A 20473-nucleotide genomic window follows, 5' to 3' on the forward strand; every position below is an offset into this window, starting at 1 on the left:
GAATTGCCAGGTTCCTCCCGACCGCGCGGCCTGAAAACCCATCTGCTTGTGGAGCTGGGAAATGTAAATCGGAAACAAACACAGCTTTTAACTGCGCTATAATGGCAACGGCAATCCATACCAATTCATTACTTCAGGGTGATGGTATTAAGCTGTCTCCATTAATGTGCATTTCATACAACTGAGCAAAACACAAGCCATTAAGACAACGCTTAATGGAGCGACCAGCGTTGCATGTCGCAAGAACAGCCCGCTGCTTCTACGGGAAGGCACTAAATGGACAAAGCATTTGAAGGCAGGGAGACAGCTGGCGAACGCATACATCACATCACATCACATCTTCCTGCCCCAAAAATTCCTCACAAAGATCAGCAAGTCTCCATCCGCCACACGAGGCAAGTTTATTTTTATCCCCTTCCCTTTCCCACTAATGAATGAGTTGCAGAGCAGGCACTTCCGTGAAGCACTGGGGAATAATATGCATCCGATAATTGAAAGCTTTCCCATTTCATAAGTAGGAAACTCTTCTTTTAAAGAGTCACTAGCAAGTATCCTAGTCAGGCTTAAGCAGCTATCGGCACCAAAATGACTTATAAAACGCCACTTCACTAACTGCAGACAAGATTTAATTGTTCAGAAACAAGCCTGGGAAGCTTTTATAGTCAAGACCACAGCTGGAGTCCACTCAGTAGAAACTATCTTCACGACAAAAATGCTGCCGAATGAACAAACACTGCAGTTTAGCAGTGATGGGGCAAACAAAATTCAAATGCATGCTATCAGAGGAAATGATCTCTGGGTTTCATTTTATCACAGAGGTCCAGAGTCGAGTTCAGACACCAGACCTTGCAGAGCAATCCTCTGCTTTGGGGAATCTGCCTTGAATGCAGCTCACAAGCCACACGCCAGACGCAACAGCAGCCATACACGTGAGGCTGGCTCGCCTCCGCAGCATCTGCTCCCAGGTCAGGCCCAAACCTCTGAGAGTTAATCCAAGAAATGCTTGCACCTGGCGCAGGATTAGCAGTAAAGGATTATCCAAGAGTGACCATGCTCCAATCCAGCAGGCAATGCTCAACACACACGTGGGCAAAGCCCAGCACAAAACAAATGGCCTTTTGGGCTGCACTCCTAAAGGGGAAGGTGACTGAACACTAGATCATTGCATGGTGTGGAGGAGGTTGATCACCTAATCATGCTGATCCACAGACTGCTTCGCAGAAGGATCCCATCAAAGATAGGAAATAAAACCAGCTGGAAGCAAAGCCAAAGGACTAACAAAGTCTGAAAGAAAAGCTGCTGGTTTCATAAAACGGGAGCAGCCTGCTTGAGAAAACTAAAAATTGCTGTAGACCCTGGATTGACAAATAACACCCCCAACTAGGTACTTGTCCTCCCAGCACCCCACACTGCACAGCCAGCTTTCTAGGCCCCTGGCAGAACGTTTGCCCTGGAGAGTTTGTTGGATCCCTTATCCAAACACATGACAGTATCTGCCACTAATCCACAGACCCCTGAACACAAGCCAACAGCAGCAAAGCCCCTCTCACCTCCCAGTGACTGGCAGCTGCACATAGCATCTTTGGGGCCATACTCCTTATGGCTTCCTCTACAGCCCAAGTAAACAGGCATCACAATATTTGGGTGGCCTTCATTTCATCAGTGCAGACCATGGCCAAGAGAGGCCCTAAGAGGTGTCTAAAGCAACCATACTATTTTGAGCAAGGCAGAGAAAACTGCCCAAATGTGGAACTGCAGAAACTACTCACCTTCACATCAAGACTAAAGCAGCAGGCAAAGGGACTTCAGTTCACAGGGAAAAAGCGTGCCGCCAGCTTGCAAGCACAGGAAACATCCCAAACCAGCATGTTTACAAGAGACAGCATCCATCCATACACAGTCATTCTGCACCCAAATTGACAGCAGATCTACACAGCCTCCTGCCAGAGGGTAACTAACTGAGGGACACAACCTCATCACGGTGCTGGGGCTGCCAGATCCCCCCTCCCCTTTTTCCCACTGTGAATGCTCTTCATGAGCAGCTTAAATTCATGCCCAGCCTGAGCAATATAGCTGGTTTTATATATATATATTTTTTTTTAACCTAAAACAGTACTGCTGAGAGGAGCTTTCAAAACCAACTAAAATTTGAAGGTCATCAAACGCTAAGATATGCTTACCAAGCTTCCCAAACAAGCACTGAAGCACATCAGAGGATTTCTGAAATAAACGGAAGTTTTCCAGGAAACCTACTTTATAATCTCTCTCTGTAACCCCAAATCAGCAAGTATCTTCATAGAGTACAACTGAAAACCCATGATGATGTTTCCTTAGTTCGTGTTCACAAAATAACTTGCCAATGCACTGATGACAACTGCAGGCTGAAGGCCTGTGAACTCAAGCTTACAAAAGTAAGTAGTATTAAAATAAGTTTAGTTCCAATTTTCTGCTAGTTTTTACTTTCCATATGGCCAAGACGCTGAACTTTTCAGCTGTATATCCACTTCCAACACAACAGTGTAAAATGATTTAAATATTAAATTGTACAGCACAAACACACATCACTGCATCTCCCCTTTCAATGCCCATTTTGTGCAAGGCATCACTAGAACCTTTTGTCCAACTCAGCAGAATAAAAACATTTTTTGTCCTCAGGCTGGCGAGCCGCAGTTGCCATGGAGGCAGGTTAATAACAGCCCAATGATTTGCCCAGAGCTGCCTGTGATCTTGGCTACAGATTTAACACACTCTCAGAAGGAGGCCAGCTAAAACAAGGACTGAATTTATTCTCTAGGGAATGAATGCTACTAAACACACACACACACACACACACACAAATATTCTTGCTAAAGGACAAAAACAAAGAAAAGAGAAAAAACAGGAACCGGCTATTCTTTTAATCTCCTGGAAACTATCAGTCACAGGAAACTGGTAAAGGATGAACCTACATATGTACACAAATTGGCAATTGGCTGCTTAATGTATGAACAATTATACAATCTACCCAGCAGTGTACAGGCTACAGGCTGTTCCATACATGCAGGGCTTAGCCATTCAATCACCCATGTCAAATGGCAATTGTGTGCTTAAACCTTCTTTGGTACTTTAAGTATGGCTTTAAGATTTAAACTCAGGAAGACAAGGTAATGCAGAATTAATGGAAAGTGGTCTTAAAAAAAAAAAACAAAAAAAAAACAAAAACAAAACCAACAATTCTCAGAGTCTAACTCACCCTGCTAAGGTTAAGATGGTCTGGAACAACAAAATTTGTGCTTCAGAAATGGCAAAAGACAATGCAATGGGATTAGTTAGCTGTCTTGAGTATTCCCAGGGCTCGCTCTAGGAAGTTCACACGTTGGCTCTTGAAGCCCAGACTTGAAAAGCTGAGACAGACACACGTTCACAAAAGCCATCCCTCAAATCGAAGCATGGAAAACATCATGTAAGGGAAGAGTGTCCACACCTCCTAGACAGAAAACCATCCTGTTCTCTAATGTCCCAGACTCCTCCTGGGTTGAACTAGTGCCTCAATGTATCTCAGATATGAACCACTGATCCCACAGTCAAGGTTACTATGGAGCAAAAACCCAAGAAACAAAACCTGAAATGAGGTTTAAAAATCTCTCCATTTCAGTGAGCTAAACCTCCAGGCTCCCGTGTCCATTTTCTGAGGTAGCTCCCCCTTTCTTTTACTCAGAAATTTGGTTTCTTCCCCTTCCAAAAATCTGTCCTGCTGCTCTGAAAGATGAAGCAATGGGCACCACTTTTTCTCATCACTTATGTCCTGTTATTGTGTAATGCATTTTTAGAAAACCTGGCATATTGGACAACTGTCCAGTTAATATGTGGCAGAAATTACATGGCATGTTCCACCACAGAACCACAGTCTCTGCTGGCTTCAGCACCACAGCTCAGGGAGCATGTGTGGAGGAGTTGTTTTAATAAAAAGAAGGTTACAAGAGAATCAAGGAAAGAAAAAATATGAGATAACATCTTAAATGCAGCCATTGTATGTAAATCAGGCTCATTATTACACATCCAAGGGAGCCTGATGTTGGGAACATTTCTCCCAATTCACAAATAAATGTAAGAGGAGAACTTGATACTTTACATTCACCTCCTGTTTCCCCAGTGCTGAAGACTACTCAATACCAATGTGGATAATACCACTGGAGTCCTAAACCACCATGGATCTTTGTCAGAAAATGAACTTTGTGTCAGTGAAATCAAATGCCAATTTTATTTTCTGTCACCTACAATTCTGTAAGTCTCCATTCTGAATGGCTTACGCACGCTAGGATGTACATTTTCATACCTTACAGCATTACTGACAGCTACAGGGGAAACAGTGAGGGATGCAGGAATACACTAATACCTCAGAAGCAAAAATGGAATTTGCACCCTTCTTCCCTGTGTGAGAATAAGCCTGGCAGTAAGATAACTTTACTTCTTACATCTGTCACCCACACAAGCAGCCAAGGGTCAGTGGCAACAGTACAATAAGATAAAACATCTAATCTTACAAGGGTAAATTTAAAGCATTGACAAATTTCTCTCCACACTTTAATAGGGACACTAAAATAAAAAGGCTCCACGCTAAATCACTTGGAAGTCTTTGTTGAAGCTCTATTCTTACATATTCCTGCTTGTCTTAAATTTTGCTGATTGACACAAAGCTAAAACCTCTGTTATTAATTATAATAAATGCTCACTCACCACACTTTTGGATTAAGTACATTAAACAGACTAAATAAGTGATGAGCTCAAATAGAGAAAATCCTTTATTTTCCTCTCACATACCTCTTAAAGCTCTTCCACCGAAAACTTCCTTTCAAGTTCAAGCTTTCCTAATTTTGCCTTTTTGTTCTCCCCAAATCAGAAGTTGTGGAATTGACTTATACTGAAAATGAACTCTTCATGAGAGCCAGAAAACTTAATGCAAGGGTACTTTAGTCTAGCCAGATCAGTTATCTTCCCCCTGCATTCCCATCCCCCTCTTCCAGAGTTGTTAAACAATAAATACTCCTTCCTTCCTGGCCAGCACAGTATCTGTGACAGAGGAGACCTGACCACTGGAGACCACAGCCATCAGGGCTGCCACAAAGGATCCGACCTGAATTCCAGCAAGCCCACTACCCTCATCCTTCACAGTGGCTAGCACAAGATGCTTCATTCAAGTGAAATGCAGTGAGATCTAGGGTAGTCTGATCCATACAGTAAATCTCATCCCAATCCCTACTATTTAACAGCTACTTGAAGAACAAGTAGCTCCCTTCTGAAGGTTATCAGCATTAACTGCAACTTCTCCAAATATTCTTGATACATATATGAGATATTTGTTTTCAGCACTGTCATACAGCTAGTTCCCCACTTCTGAGAAGGTATTTATTCTCTATTATCACTTTTAAGCCTGCCACCTTTAAACTTCATTAGGTGCTTCCATATTCTTGTGTAGCAGAGAACTAAAAATCCTTGGTCATGCCTTCTGTGCTGGAATGGGCACAGAGAAACCAGGAGAACTGGTGCGCAATAAAAACAAGCATCTCACAGCCTGGAAGCACCATTAACAGGCCCCTTTTTATAGCTACAAAGCACCAAGTATTTCTGTGGTACTGTATGAGTAACAGGAATAAACTGCTCCTGAATACGCCAGCAAAAATACAGTAAGCATAGGTTTAAAATCAAGCACACTTTTTTTCTAACACGATTAACAAAAAAAAAAACCAAACCAAAAAAACAAACAAAAAACAAAACAAAAAAAAAAAAAAAAACCAAACAAACAAGCAAACACCCTTGCAGAGGTTATCAATGTTCATCAACAGCAAAAGCTAGGTTTTTTTCCTTTCACTAAAGAAAACATGACATTCAAGTTGAAGAAAAGGCTGTTCTACCAAGGCAAGATTTGTCTCTTCTGGATGCTGTTAAATGACACAGAGCAGACTCTAAGAACAGACAGAAGTAAACATAAACTGCTTTTCATTTCAAATCTCAGGCCCAAACCAGCACTTCTTATAGAAGAAATATTTGCATTCCCACTGCAGGAATCAAACCTGTTTCATGCGAGGACAGATGATCTGAATGGTCTCTTACAGGCCTTATCTACTTTATCTTCTTCAAATTGACTGAATTACACACACTCCCCATCTATATCATCCCCAGCCTCTGCAAGGCTCATTAAGCTCACAGGTGTTCTGAAAGCATCTTTTCCAGACAGTGCAACCTATGAAATATGAAATGCTATATCCATGCTTATTGCAAGCGTCCATCCCAGGCCTCTGCTGTGTGAGAGCGAGGAGTCAGACCTGTACAGGAAGAATGCTGCTTTCCCATGAGACAGCAGGACGAGGGAATTTCTCTTGTCCAGCTTTATTGTTCTTGGACTAAGGGCAGGCAGAACTTTGTTTTGATTCATGTCCTCTCTGTTTTACTTTTGGCCCACGAAACAGTGGAAGCCACAGCAGAAGAAAAATACCTAATTTATAATTTGGAAGAGGCCTTACTTCAAAAAGGTTTATATGGGAATCCTTGAGGATGGATATTTTTTAGCTATAAGCTACTTCTGCATAAAAAAAATTAAGTTGGTGGTTTAAAAAGAGACTTCTCACATAAGGGATAGCTCAAGCAGTATTGATATAAGCTTTGGCATTATTCCTCCTAGAGACTCGTTCTAGTGTTTTACTATCCAAAATAACCCTGGGGACCTTTGCATAGCCTGAGCATTTGGAAGAGCTCACTGACACACAGAGCTCAAAGTTCAAACACATTGTACCAGCAAGGGCTGCTGCTGGTCCAAACTGTGGCTGTAAGTCTCAGCTGACATATCAGCAACTCACTGCTCAACATGCCTACCTCCTTGCTGCCCTTACCCTGACCTCCCTCCCCTCACTTCACCTATTTTTGCCTTCTTGGAGAAACACTCAGTAGGGTCAACATGCAAGAACTGCTGCTCCAGTAGGTGCCAGACCATGTGATTTTGGACAAACTCAAGCCAAAGAAGTAAAACAGATGAATCAGTGGGCAGACTGCCAAACATATTCAAATGCCTGAAGGTCTAGACAAGCTCACTGAGAAAAGCACAAAAGCACCTAAGCATTTCAGACCCATGGGCTACTTCTTCAGTTCTGTGATGCCTTCTGTACGGACATTTGTTTTTCCTTGATTCGACCATCCCTCCAGACCCACCTGTACTTGGCTGACAGGATTTTTAAAGCTGACTTTAATCAAAGGTGAGTATCTTACCTGGAAGACTGGAGTTGAGACTCTTATCTCCACCTTTCTGGCAGCTGTAACTCACCTCACTCTCCATCAACCTTCAGCACTCAGCAGGAGAGCAAGACTTTTGCCACAGCGGATTTCAGCCACTGCTACCGACCAGCTTCCCCAGTTGACTCCTCCCTAGCTACAAAGAAGCAAACAGAAACACAACTTCCCTCTCCCTAGAGCTGGGGGCCAAAACCAATGTGTGAGTGGATCTCAGCCTGGCGGATCTCAGATTCAGTAGGTCAAGCCTCCATTTCAGAGATAACTGAAGATGCCAAGATCTTCCCAGGTGTTTACCCAGCTATGGAACTAAAGTAGTGGTAAGAAACCTGAACCACAACCGCAGAAGTCCTTTGCTCTGCAACAGCTTTCATGGAAGTATTTCCCCAGTTGAGTCCCCACCACATCATTTTCAAAATTTAAGCTTGCTTTGGTAAGGGAGCAGGCTGTTTCAGTGAGATACTCCACATTCACATCCCCTTATGTACTCACAAAGCAGCTGAAACACCTCCCAGCATCTGGGAAGCAAGTTAAGGGAAAAAAAAAAAAAAAAAAAAGATTCCCATAAAGCAAACAACGCCCACCCAGCCTGGACCAGTGCCTACAGCTAAGCTCATGTTAAACAACCACTGCTAAGTTTCTCTTACTAAAGAAAAAGATGGTACTTCACTTCCTGGGAAAAAAAAAATCATTTCAAGCGTTTTGAAAGGCTCATTAAGCTTGCAGGTGTTCTGGGGATGTCTTGGCTCCAGCACCACAGTGAATATCCCACACTGACTCTTCCCTTGTTGCTCAAGTGCTGGATTAAAGCTTAAAATGGGGATGGGAGATTGTGTTGTATGTGGAGACCCTGGTAGAAGACGTGGATGCCACAAGAACTACCACAGAGGTGCTATCTTAGTGATGTCCATTCGGACACTGACAGAGGAGGCAAAGTAGAAAAATCCATACTGCAAAGGCACCCAAGAAATAATGTGGCTTGTCAAAGAAACTGGGAGTTTACCTCAGCACAGCAGCCAATGCCACCCAGCAGTGGGGAGCTGGACCCAGTACTGAATGGAGGAGGCATGTTTGTTACAGCTGTGACTTGTGTTGTGACTGAAGTGACATTTTCCCTCCAATCTAAGGGAAAGGAGCAAAGACCAGTATTTTCGCTGTGGCTAATCCATCACTGGCAGAGTTATCTTACTCAAGACCTGTTCAGAGCAGTTTCACTGCTGCCTAAAACCCTTTTAATTTCTTTAAGTGCAGCCATTTAAAGCACCTTCCTTTTAATTGGCATTTATGGGCTTTGTTGGTGGGATATTTTTTACCCCCGATCAGCAAGAACCCTTTCATGTTCAACTCCTCCATGACAGGCACCACGTTTACCTGCATATTATTTCAGGAAGGTTCCCCAAGGCAGCCTGAATAGGGTTCAGTTGCCTAAACAAGGGTTTCTAGCACCATTTTAGGTGCCAGACTCCCAGCTGCTGCGACAGAAGGCTGTGCGTCCTGGCTCATCCATGCCAGCACATACGGTCGTGTCTCATCGCTGGGGACAGCTGAAGGGGCACAAGAGCCTGATAACCAGGCACCTGGCCTGCTCCCTCTGTATCACTCCTTCCTGAAGCATTTCTCCCCTGTATAAAATATCCCACATGCGCTGATCTGAAGTTTGGGAACGTCTCCTGACAGCACCGAGTCTGTCACCCAGGTCATTTATCATAAAATATGGTCAAAATGAATACTAAGATTGAAGACAGAGATCATGATTTTCAACCTAGGTATATGCAAAACCCCCATTCTGAAACACATAAACACTGGAATCCTAAAGAGTAAACGTGTGTGCAAGTATAATGGAAATGGGAAGGACCAGGCAGCAAGCTTTGGTGGATGTTTCCCAGCAGTTGCTGTTAAAGTCTCTGGTGCGGAGGCAGGCATCTCTAGCAAACAAGCTGTCAAGCAGGCTTCAGTCAATCAGCCCCATAAAGAGAAGAGGATTGCTGGACAGAGCTAGTGGCAAATGCTATCTCTGAGCGTTTATATCCTTCGCTGTGCTAACCCTCAGACTGGAATTTTCCAATGCAATCAGTTGTGTGCTTGATTTCAGGTGCCTTTGTAAGATGCTGAAAAATTAAATTCCCCCCCAAACTCTTAAAATGAAGCTTCAGGAAAACAAAATAGGATTTTTTTGAGGATTCAAGCCAGTTATCAAAAGGACAGGCATGTGGAATCACCAAACATGTCTTAAAGCCTCACCTGAAATCCTCCTTTAGACTCTGACATACACACTTACTGCTTCTGGCAAGGGAAGAATGCAGACAAAACCATGGAATATTGTCTAGAAAGCATATTGTAGGAGACCAGCGCATCAGATGTGCTATCACTGCTTTAGTGTCAATTACTGCATCTGTGGCTGATCACTTTGATAGATTCACCTGCATACAAAACCCATACTACACCCTCTCATCTGTAAACAGTTTTAAAGGAATCGGGCAGCACAGTTGAGAGAGAGGTGTCCCTCACCACACATTATTGTCTTTCAAGCATTAGCAGCCGAATTTAAATTTATGTCAAGTATTCATATGAAAGAACTAGACTCCTTAAAGCCTTAACAAACAAAACAAGAAAAACAGAAGAACATTTATCTTAAATTGTTAGGACTAGTGCAAAGCATTAAGTTTATGCTACTACCATTTCTGAACTCTCCATTTCCCTTTCACCCAGCCCTTTATTTACCTTGAATCCCCAAAGGACTAATATTGCCTCTCAATGCTGGCACATGATGGTACCGGTGTGGCCTTGAACTCCTGTACATCCAGTGGTACCTGCCAATTTCCATTTCTGGTCTGGTGATCACTGCCAATTTTAGGTGGTAAAAAGTCAGTGTCACCAGCAAGTTTTAGTTCAGTACTTTCAGTCATTAAACTTTAAAAATAAGAGCCCAGAAAAACAAACACCCTGTAGTTTAAGAAACAATATAACCTTACAAACTAAGGGAGGGGGTGGGAGGGATGATGGACAGGGAAACAGTCACACAGGTGTTAAGAAAGGCTGAAGAGCTAAAGCTCCACCTAGGAATTGAATTAAACACATAAGGAAGGACTCTCTGTTCCTTCCCCCCCACCCACTCTCATGTCACCATCTCTTAGTCCATGGCAAAGAGCTCTGCTCTAGAAGTAAGGGAAGACAAAGTAATGGAAAACCACATTACCTGTTTTTTTTTTTTAAAGACCCTAAATCTGTCAAAGAAAATGGTTATTGTCATGTGTAGAGGTAGGGCAAACATGGGAGTTTACTCCATTATTTTCTTACATTAAAAAAAAAAAAAAAAAAAAAAAAAAAAAAAAATCAAGGGCTTTATTTCACACCTAGGCTCTGCTCATATCCAAAAATCTGAATCAGGCATGTTGAAACAGACTTGTTCCAAATTTACAATGAAGGAGAACAGTTATCCCCGTCTTTTCAACGAGACCCCACGCACCATGACACACCCTACCCGCTCACACACTCGTCACACACTCATCGGCACAGGCTCCCGAGCTCTCTCAAAGTGGCCACTGCCAAAAAAACATCAAATTACTTTTGAACTTACATGTCCCCCCTCGGCAGCACTATGGCTTTGTCAGGCTGTCAGGGGGAGACAGACAGATCTTTATTTAAAATGTACCAGAGCCCCACTCTGCAGGCACTAAATGAAAAAGTAACCACCATCTCAGGCCAAAGTAAATCCAACTCGGTAGCAATTTAGCAGGCAGAGGAAGTGAAGGTTATGATTCTGAAAGCCCATCTACCGTAGATTAGATCAGAGACAAATTGGGGGGGGTGGGCAGAGGGAGTAGGAATGCTATAAATTTCTGGCCTGTGGGAGGCTAGAAAGGTCCTGGACCTGGTCCCTCCCTCATGCAGTTTTGCTGCTGCTGCTGCAATGAGGAGTTTGGCACAGTTACATTTACATACATCAAGAAGAGAAAAAAAATCCTGGCCTCGAATCCAAATGTTGGATCTAGAGATTTGAAACAAGAATGTGTTCGTCTCCTACACTGGCAAGTGAAATCCAATACTAAAACAGCCTTTCTTTTGGGTTTGGGATGCGAACTTAGTATCAATGGCTCTCTGATGGATACTTTGTGGCTTGGTATTTCTCCCCTCTCTGCCACTCAGGCACAAACAGCAAGCAGGTATCAGGTAGCTTATTCTTCCTAGAAGACATTATTCTGTTTTGTACGGCTCTACCCTTCCTTTTAGGAATGGCAAATTCCACATCTTATGAGCATAACCAAATCCAAAACGTGTTGCAAGTATTGTGCCAAAACGACTGTGCATGCTCAGGATGATATCATCTCCTTCTGCTTAGACAGGAACAATCCTGTTTGAGACTATAAGGAACGCTGTAACAACTGAATTGGGTACAAAATGGAAAATAACAGAATTCTTTGCTAGTACTGCATGTGGTGTCTCCCCTCCCTCCCAGCTGTCTGCTCCCTGCTTTTTTGAAGCTACTTACTGGACATTGGTAACAGATTCAGACTTAAATAAATTAAAAACAACCAGCTGCAAAGACTTCTAGGGAGAAAAAAAAGTGCTTCACTTGCATTGCAGCAGCAACTAGACTGAACCCTTGCCATCAAAAGGATTTTATCCTACCAGCCTGAACCCACAATTCAAGATTTCTCCTGCAGTGGCTACAAAACCCACTTGCTCAGCGCAGCAGTGCAGGCAGCTGCCTGTCTCCCCTGGCCTGGGGGACACTGGTGAAATCACTGCTGTCTGCTGGGGGACAAGGGTCAAACCCTGAAACACGGAGACAGTATGTAAACTTTGTAGCATCACGTCTGTAAGTGAAAATCTTCTATGAAGTTGGGGGGTTTTAATTAGCAATTTCTGGTTTTGCAGTAAGAGGGCTCCCTTCGTTAGGAGATGGTTCAAACTCCGTCAGGAATCTCAGTTTTCCCACTGCTCTGCAAAGAGCCACTTAGCAATGGCTGTTTGGTGGCCCTTACTGCACGCCTGGCACGACCTCTGAAGTTGGAGAGTATCTTCTGGTGACTTCCCCAGGACCCACCCAGGCCCCCTCATGCAAAATCACCACCAGGGCAAAAGCCCTGCAGGCTTCAGTGGCGTAAGAACTACTGCACACAGTACACACAAATTAAGAGTTTAATTCTGTACCCCGAATGATTAGGAAAGGAAATAGGTTTCCATGACTTCTTCATCTTTTGTTTTTTGAGGAACTAATACACTAACTGCATTTCCAGGTCTAGGTTACAGTACTCCCCACGCACAGCCAAGCTCGTGCCGCTCGAGGCCTCCTGTCAGGATCAGGCTGTACTCAGTCCTGCACAGACAGACACAGCAGCTACAAAACTGACAACGTCTTCATGTCACACCACGCAGGCACACTGATGGCGGCTGCGGTGTTCGATATTCATTGGGATGAATCATCTTGCACGCCTGTAATAAGATTCCCAGTGCCCAGCATCCTCACGTTTGCTGCCTTTGGCATATGGTTTTAGAGGAAACAAACAGTTATGACATTCATCTGTCTCAGCTGACGAAGCAGCGCTCAGGAGCAAAGGGAGGGCTGTTGCTTGGTTGTTTGTGATCTGGAAATCTGGTGATGAATACTGCATTAGGAGCAAGGCTGGCCAGAAAACGGGGAAGGGTCAGAGTAACAGAGGTGGACTCCCCCACCCCTCTTTATCCCCTTTGCTCCCACTGCAGAGTCCATGGTGCACATACAGTGACATCTGGGTTTTTGCCCCATTACCATATCCTGTGACACATATGTCTAGGTTTTCTGCTTTCATGAGGTCATTCAAACCAGTATGAGTACGTTCTCTGAGTGTTTTTCAACCCCCTCCTATTTAGAAACCAAATCCTATTCATTAAAACCTAAATCACTAAGCCTGCCAAATTATTATCCCCAGAATATCGCGTGTCCCAGATTCTCCCTGGGCTGGACCTCTCTTCCTACAGTCATATTCTTCAGGGACTTATACTTAAAGCAGTTATTGTTTTCAGGGGGATCTGAAACACCAGTAAATTGCTTGAAATGGGAAAAAAATATGCAGCATACTAAAAATCTTTAAATAGCTTGACAGCTCTGGCATCACTGTGAGCCTAACATTAAGGGGGTACGTTTGAAAATTCTGGTTAGTAACCATAACATGTATATAAAAAAAAAACAATTTTTTTCAGTTTGCTGTAATGAAAAATATATCTATCTGTGATGCATCGAAATGTCATAAGCTCACTGCATTAAAAGAACACTAAAAGTGAAATAAAGTACACATTCACTCCTTTTTCACGTCACACTAGTAGCTTCATTTACACTACTGTAAACAGTTGTACAGTTGTTTTTATGAGATGTATTTTCTTTCTATTTTTGACTAGCATATACTTGTCTATTCAGAGTTTAAAAGTGGAAAGATCACTTCATATACAATGAAAATAATAAAGCCCACAGCCATTCCTGAGCACGAGGTCTTCTTTCATCGAGAGCACATTAGTAGGGAAGAGCCAATTACAAGGAACCTTTGGTACAGCTGCTCAGGCTGGTTTTCATTATTCCTCAGCACAGCATATGCAATTTGAACATCGCATGTATTCATACAGGGAAACTATATCCTAGTGTAATGGCTTTCTTACATCCTCCAATATGTAATTGGTGAATTCACCATGGTCATCCACAGATGGGTTTTGATTTGTGTTTTGAATTTTGCAACCTGGTAATCTTTCTCATAGTTAAGTAAAAAGGGAAACTTCTTGTTTCTGTTAATGTGTATCAGGATCTATATCCTTCACTGCTGATGCAAAACGGCATTTTGTTTTTCTTATTTATTCTACCTCAGTAAATCTGCCTGCCCAGTCCTCACGTTTTGATTTATTTTAATGCCTGCAAGATAAACCCTGTCATTTGTAAGAATTTGTAAACCTTCATCTTTAAAATGCATCCAATCTGTCCTGCAGCTCCGTAAAGTATCAGTTAAACATTCTGCTCTAGCTTGCTCAGGGTGTTCTCCTCTGATAAGGGCCGCTGATATGCAGTATAAAGCTGACTTATTTCTTATCTCCATCAACATGGGTGTTGTTCCATTTCCAATTAAAAGAACTGGGGCAGCAGCCACTCATCTGGGTGCAGAGAAACAAATGTCTGATAAACACTGAATCCATCAGCTGGGTAGTATCACTGCCTGAATCAGGCAGAGGATTCATGAAAATAATTATTAAAATATTAAACTGGAAGCCATATACAGTTTATCAAACTTCAAAAATCTAACTAAGATCAATCATTTATCAGCAATTATTCATAAAGCACATTAGCTTGTGTAAATCGTCTCTTCTACACTGCAATCCCAAACAGCTGGCCATCCACATTTGACACAGGAATGGGAAACACAAACCAGTACCTATGTGACACCACCCTTCAGATCTGACTGTATTAGGTGCTCAGACTGAAAATAGATCTTGCTGCTCATCCCAAGTGCTTGGGCAGTATTGCTCTCCAGCATTCTCCTGAGTACAGGGAGCCCTGTATATGGACAGCATGCAGTCCTAGCCCAACTTCTTCCGAGTATTTATTCTGTACAACTACACTACATCACTGAGGAGGTCCTTTCATTAAAAAACACAACCCAAAACCCTGAAGTTTAAAATTCTGGTAAAGGGAAAAAAGCTTTAAAATTAGCTTAGAAATACAATTTGCTATTAGTTAAATGCAGGTATTTTCCCCAGAACTTGGCAGTTCAAAGCATACTGTGTGTGAACCTGAATACCCAAAGTGAGGTGCTCAGGATCTTCTCCTTGCTCAGTCTCAGCAATAGCGACATCCCCCCAAACCCCTTCAGATGTTGGCTTATCTCCTTGGACTTTGCAATTCATTTCTGGGAGGAAGAGTTAAAAGTCTTTGTGATAGCACTTTAATTGCTTCAAGCTGTGGCAGTTGTCTTGCAATCACAGGATCTAGGGCACCTCATAAAGTACAGCCATCACCCTAAATCCAGGTGGGATCTTAGAGGGCAAAGCCAATGTAGCAAGCCTGGCAAGCATGTAAGGCATAGCAAGCAGGAGACCCGGTCCAGACAGTAAATCGACATTTTTTTGAAGAGGGCAGCTTCTGTTTTATACCCTTAAATGAAGCAGGAGCATTCTCCTGGAAGTTTCTACACATCGAGAAAAGCTAATTTTTCTCCATGAGAGCTGCTGGTGAAAGAGCACTCTTGAAAAATCCTGCCATTTCTGGGGTACCTGATGCCCACTGAGCCCATCTGAAATCTCAACTGGGCTCGACAGTCTTAGCGCTTTGGAAAATCTGTCCCCCAAACCGAATATTCCTCCTACATCACCACTTCATGGCAGTAAGTTTGCAGGGGGATCTGGGCTATTTATTTTGTTATTGAAACAGTTGGACTGTTTCAGTTTTCTGTATTTTAATCACTGCGAAACATATTGGGAACTTAAGTGAATAGAAATGAAGAGCATAATGTGAGAGACCGTGTGTTACTTTCAGAAATTAGGGAATTGGCAAGAACAAAGCCTTGAAGTGTTACATATACATACCTATGTAACAGATCCAAAGTATAAAATTATCACAGTAAAACTAGGAAATGGTGGTAAAATTAAGATAGCAAGTTCCCCTGCTTGCATCCTATGGAAGCAACGGATCAACCACCTTGACTTGGTAACAGATTTACTGTTTTACATGTTGTGCTTTCATCCTTGCCAAAATAAAAGGGAAACCATAAACTCATCATAAACACACTCAGCAACACATTTCATTTTGCACAGTTGCTAATGCATACAGATAACTTCCTGTGGTGTTTATTGTACATGAGTTCTATCAGTTTAAAAGAAACTCATCAATCAGAAGGAAAAAATGCTCTATTTTCTGAAGAATGATCTGTGAGTTCAAGGTGGTTTTATAGTCAAGGTATTTAGGACATTCTGTACATTAATTACTCAAAATCTGCAGTGAGGTGGGTTATTGTCCACGTACACTAATGGCTTTCAGAGTTTAATCTCTCATCAGTGGACCTCCTTTTGTGAAATCCCTAAGGGATTATGTAGTACTATGTCTAATCACTTGACAAATTTAATTTACTTGAAACTGAAGCTAGGTTTGAATTATACAAAGTGTGTAGGAGGAATCAGATGCAAAGTAGGAAAACAAAATTTGGTACTGGACAGTACCGAGATTTATCACTACATTCATATCTGAACTGTTTAACAATAAATGAAACTATTCTATTTGGGGAAATGTATTAGTTGTGTATCACCTGCTTATGACCAGTTTGCTTATAAACGACAAACAAGAGGTTCGAAAGTATACTATGACTCATGTAAGAAGGCAGTGGAAATGTTAATAATTTTGTTACTGCTGTATCATTTAGCAAAAAAATATTGCTACGACTTGTACAGTAGTCTGCTGCACTGAAGAGGGACATTTATTTGGCATAAATTACATGGTGCAGAAACAAAGCATCCTTTTCTAGTGAATTTACCCTCTGAAGTTCAGCGCTCCAGACCAAATGAATCACCTGTAAGGCTGGGATGGATGAAGCGCCTCTCCTTCTGCGCTGCCATCTCCCTACTGCAGAACCACTACCATGGAACTGTTCTCTCCATTAAGCAGCAATTCTTGGGGATGAACACATCCAGAAATCTAACGTTGTAAAACTCACTGCATTATTCCCTGTTACCATTGCGCAGGCAGATCTCTACAAAAGCAAAATCTGCCAGATGATACCACAGAAAAGGAAAATTAAGTGAAAAATAAGAGTAGCATTTGGCATGAAGCTAACTACACGAAGGTTGTGTGATATTATAATCTATTATATGCTATTATAACCTAGGTCTCCCACACTGCATTGCAAAGACTTGCTACATGGCTAGTCTCGACGAAAACACCAGATTATGGCTCTGAAAACAACATGCAAGCACACAGGCACACGCTACCTCTGTAAACCAAATTTACCAAAATCCGTCAAAGACGCAGCAGTAACAAGACTTCTTTTGCAAACATCATTTCAGGTAGGGTTAGGACAGATTCAGAGCAAATACAGACGCAGACAGAAAGATTGCTGCTCTATTAATTTGTTGTCAAGCCATGCAGGAAAGGACAGCTGAAAGCCCGAAGATGCAGTAATGATTGTTTAAGAGCTATTCGAAAAAGTGACAAAACTGGCCTAAACCTCTTTAAGTTCCCTGAATGAAAAGATTTAAACAGGCTATTGTTAGACCCCTGGGTACCTTTTTTCTCTTGGCTTTGTTCTGCATTTTCCTCCGCTGCAGTTTCCATGGCTGGCTTCATACCATCCACCAAAAATGCCGCCCCCCCTCCCCCCCCAGCAAGCACTTTTTCTCTTCGCCTCCTTTCTCACTCCCTTCCGTCTCCTATTTACAGCAGCGGTGATTGAGCGGCTCTGTTCTCTCCCCTACAGTAGATTACAGTCCTTTCCAAAACGCCAGAAAAGTCTTGTCAGCTTCAATTTCGCTCTGCTGACTGGTCCACGAGGAGCCGTGCCAGCGAGCGCTCAGCCATACGTCACCGCGGTCCCCAGCTATAAAATAGCCATCCTGCGCCCGACCGTGCCCCGGCTCGCCGCGCCGTGGGGACCGGCACCACTGGCTCGCGCCCCCGTCCTTCCTTCCCCTCGCCCGCCGCTCTCCCCTTCTCTCCCCCCGTCTCCCAAGGCTCCCGACGAATGCTAATCAATTCTCCCGGCGGTGAATGGATCGGCGACATTGGGAGGGGAGATGCGGGCGAGAAAGAAAGGAGCCCCCCGGCCGCCGTGGGGCGAGCCCCCCGGCCGCCGTATCTAAGAGGAGTGCACGCCGGCACACAATCGCAAGGCTCCCTTTCCCATGGGATCTTGTTATCATGCTTCGCATTTTGATTTATTCCACATGCCCTCTGCTCTTTCAAGGGGCGGGGGGCGATGGGTCTGGTCTCTCTGTTTGCTTTCTTTGCCGAGTAAGTTCCGCTCACCCACAGCAAAAGGCTGTGTGAGAGAAGCGTAAAAGCAAAAGTGAGCACATATATATAAAAATATATATATATAAGTACATGGAAAATTTAAATTGTTTCTCTGACTAGCAAGCACGATGGAAAAAAAAGCACAAAAAATTCCAAGCAAGCAGAAAGGAAGCAAGCTCAAGTGACCTAAAATGCATGTGCAATACTTAAAAGGATAAAATGTTTAAGAAAACACAGCTTGGGTTTTAAAAGGATGTCTGTCATTAGAGACCTAAAGCCGTGCTCAGAAGCGAGTGCAGACTTGCTGTTAAGCACATGTTTGACCGCTCCCCTGCATCCAGACAGACTGCAGCACGATCTCAAGAGCTGTACTACCCTGGCCCAGGGAGCAACAAAACCAGGACACGTCTCCGTTGCATTGTGTGAGGTGATTTCGGGTGCCCCCAGCCCACCCTGAGCAGCCCTGTGCTGGGGAGCCACCGAGCAGGGCAGCACCACGCAGGGGTATTATTCACCTTCCAAACCCCAAGATAACCGACGACGTATTTAAGGCTGTACTGTACTGAGGCTAATTAACCTTGCCTATCACTTTTCTTGTCTCAGTGGCCTCACAGAGCACCACAGTGCCCAGGGCAGACATGCCCAGAGGCACCCCTTTTTGTGTGTAGGAGGAGGGAGCAACCATGGAGTAATGGCCTTTGCGGCCTGGCAGGCTCCGCTGGCCCAGCCGCCGCAGCCGATTCTGCAAGGACGCCTAGCAGATTCAGCAAATGCTGGGGATGTTAAAACCTACACGCCGCAGGTTCCACACAACAGATTCAACCAGGAGAGTGGGAAGAGGGAAGCAGTCCAAAGATTTGTAGCTGCAGTTCAGCCTCTTCTGATTAAAGTTACGACACCCACAATTTTGCTGTGCATCTTTATTTCTATAGATGCCCAGTGAAAAGCACAAAAAACCCCCACACCCAACCTTTAGAGAAAGTTCCCTTCTCTTGCTAGAAAGCAGTGCACAAATCCCCTTCTCTCACCATCGTCACTACAGTTGTTACTTTGCTTTGGGCATTACTGCTCAGGCATATGCTTCAGCCCAGCTGCCAAGAGGTCTTGGACTCATCCTAAGGTTTCATATCACAACATCAAAACTTGATGTCAAGTATGGGCCTAAAAATCTTTCTTGGAGTCCAGGACAAGCCTGCAGTTGCAGCCCCCCCACCTCAGCAGACCTTTTTATAAGCAAGATGAAGTTCATTTGTAGAGGAGATGAAGTATCCTTGGGAACCAATATGAGGCAATAGGTTGGGTTCCTGAAGATAATCAAATCAGCAGCCCCAGCAGAGACCTCAACCCAGGTGCAAGGCGTACTTTTTCAGTCTCCTTCTCCAGTGCCCACACACAGCAGTCCATACGCGTATTGAAATCCCTGCCAATCAAGGCCATGTACTGCAAATGCACTCTCTCAAGGAAGCAGCTGAAAGGTGAAACCATAGATGATATGTTCGCCGTATTCTTTGAAACATTACTGAAAGTTGTTCAAATCCCACAGTCAAGAAGGGAAAGACAATTTCTTTACATTTGGGATAATGATTGTACAAAGAAAGTGTTCTACAAGGAGTGTTTTTTCCCCCATTTAACATCAATAAGATTGCAAATCCATAGCAAACACACCCTACTTGCTGAAAGTCACATAAATTTTAGTCATTGGTCAAAACAGTTGATTGCCTCTGACATTAAAATTCCCTCCTTGGAGCTTCTCATTGTTCAGTCATAGTCTAAACCTCCATTTCTTAATGATCTTTGCTTACTTTGGAAGGTCCAAAAGTTTAGAAGGTTAAAATCTCTCTTCTGACTACCCCCAAGTTACAAAAGGCCTGTTCAAAAACTAATTCAAGTGTTATAATATTAATGCACTTATCAGTATAAATACACAGAAAAATACAAACATCATCTGGAATTTCCTCTCTTTAAACAGAAAATACATTAGACAGAACCTTTAGGTACAGACTGTCCCCAGAGGAAACCCGCTAATGAAGCCCTCCACTCTGTATCAGTGAGACCTGCTCCTTCAAACAGCTGCGTGCTTTCCTGCTGGCAAGCAGATTTTGTTAGGCAGGCTCAGAACTTCAGTGCAGATGTTTTACAAACCCAAAACTAACAGGCTGAGAGACTATTTTCCCTGCTTTCTTCCAGGATAACCCCTTCCTCAAACGAGTAGTGAAGAAGTCAGTGCACAATACCAGAATTAACTTCACAAGA

At 43.2% G+C, this 20473-nt stretch overlaps 1 protein-coding gene across 6 annotated transcripts in view; it reads right to left on the bottom strand.

Annotated features, from left to right (window-relative positions):
• GPM6B (glycoprotein M6B) overlaps window positions 1-20473 on the bottom strand; it is a 112225-nt gene that overhangs the window by 14781 nt on the left and 76971 nt on the right. The window contains exons 1-2 of one of the 6 annotated variants that reach the window (XM_032986946.2): window positions 17494-17743; window positions 9982-10101 (exon numbers count right to left, since the gene is read on the bottom strand). The exons of 1 other annotated variant lie outside the window; for it this stretch is intronic. In XM_032986946.2, coding sequence (XP_032842837.1) covers window positions 9982-10101; window positions 17494-17554 — 181 coding nt within the window. In that variant the 5' untranslated portion in view covers window positions 17555-17743. Of the gene's footprint in view, window positions 1-9981; window positions 10102-17493; window positions 17744-20473 lie in introns of those variants that run through there. 4 more of the 6 variants (XM_032986947.2, XM_042788330.1, XM_032986948.2 and 1 more) reach the window with 4 other exon arrangements.

Source organism: Tyto alba, unplaced genomic scaffold, assembly GCF_018691265.1.
Source record: "Tyto alba isolate M040663 unplaced genomic scaffold, T.alba_DEE_v4.0 Super-Scaffold_14, whole genome shotgun sequence".
NCBI classification, from domain to species: domain Eukaryota; kingdom Metazoa; phylum Chordata; class Aves; order Strigiformes; family Tytonidae; genus Tyto; species Tyto alba.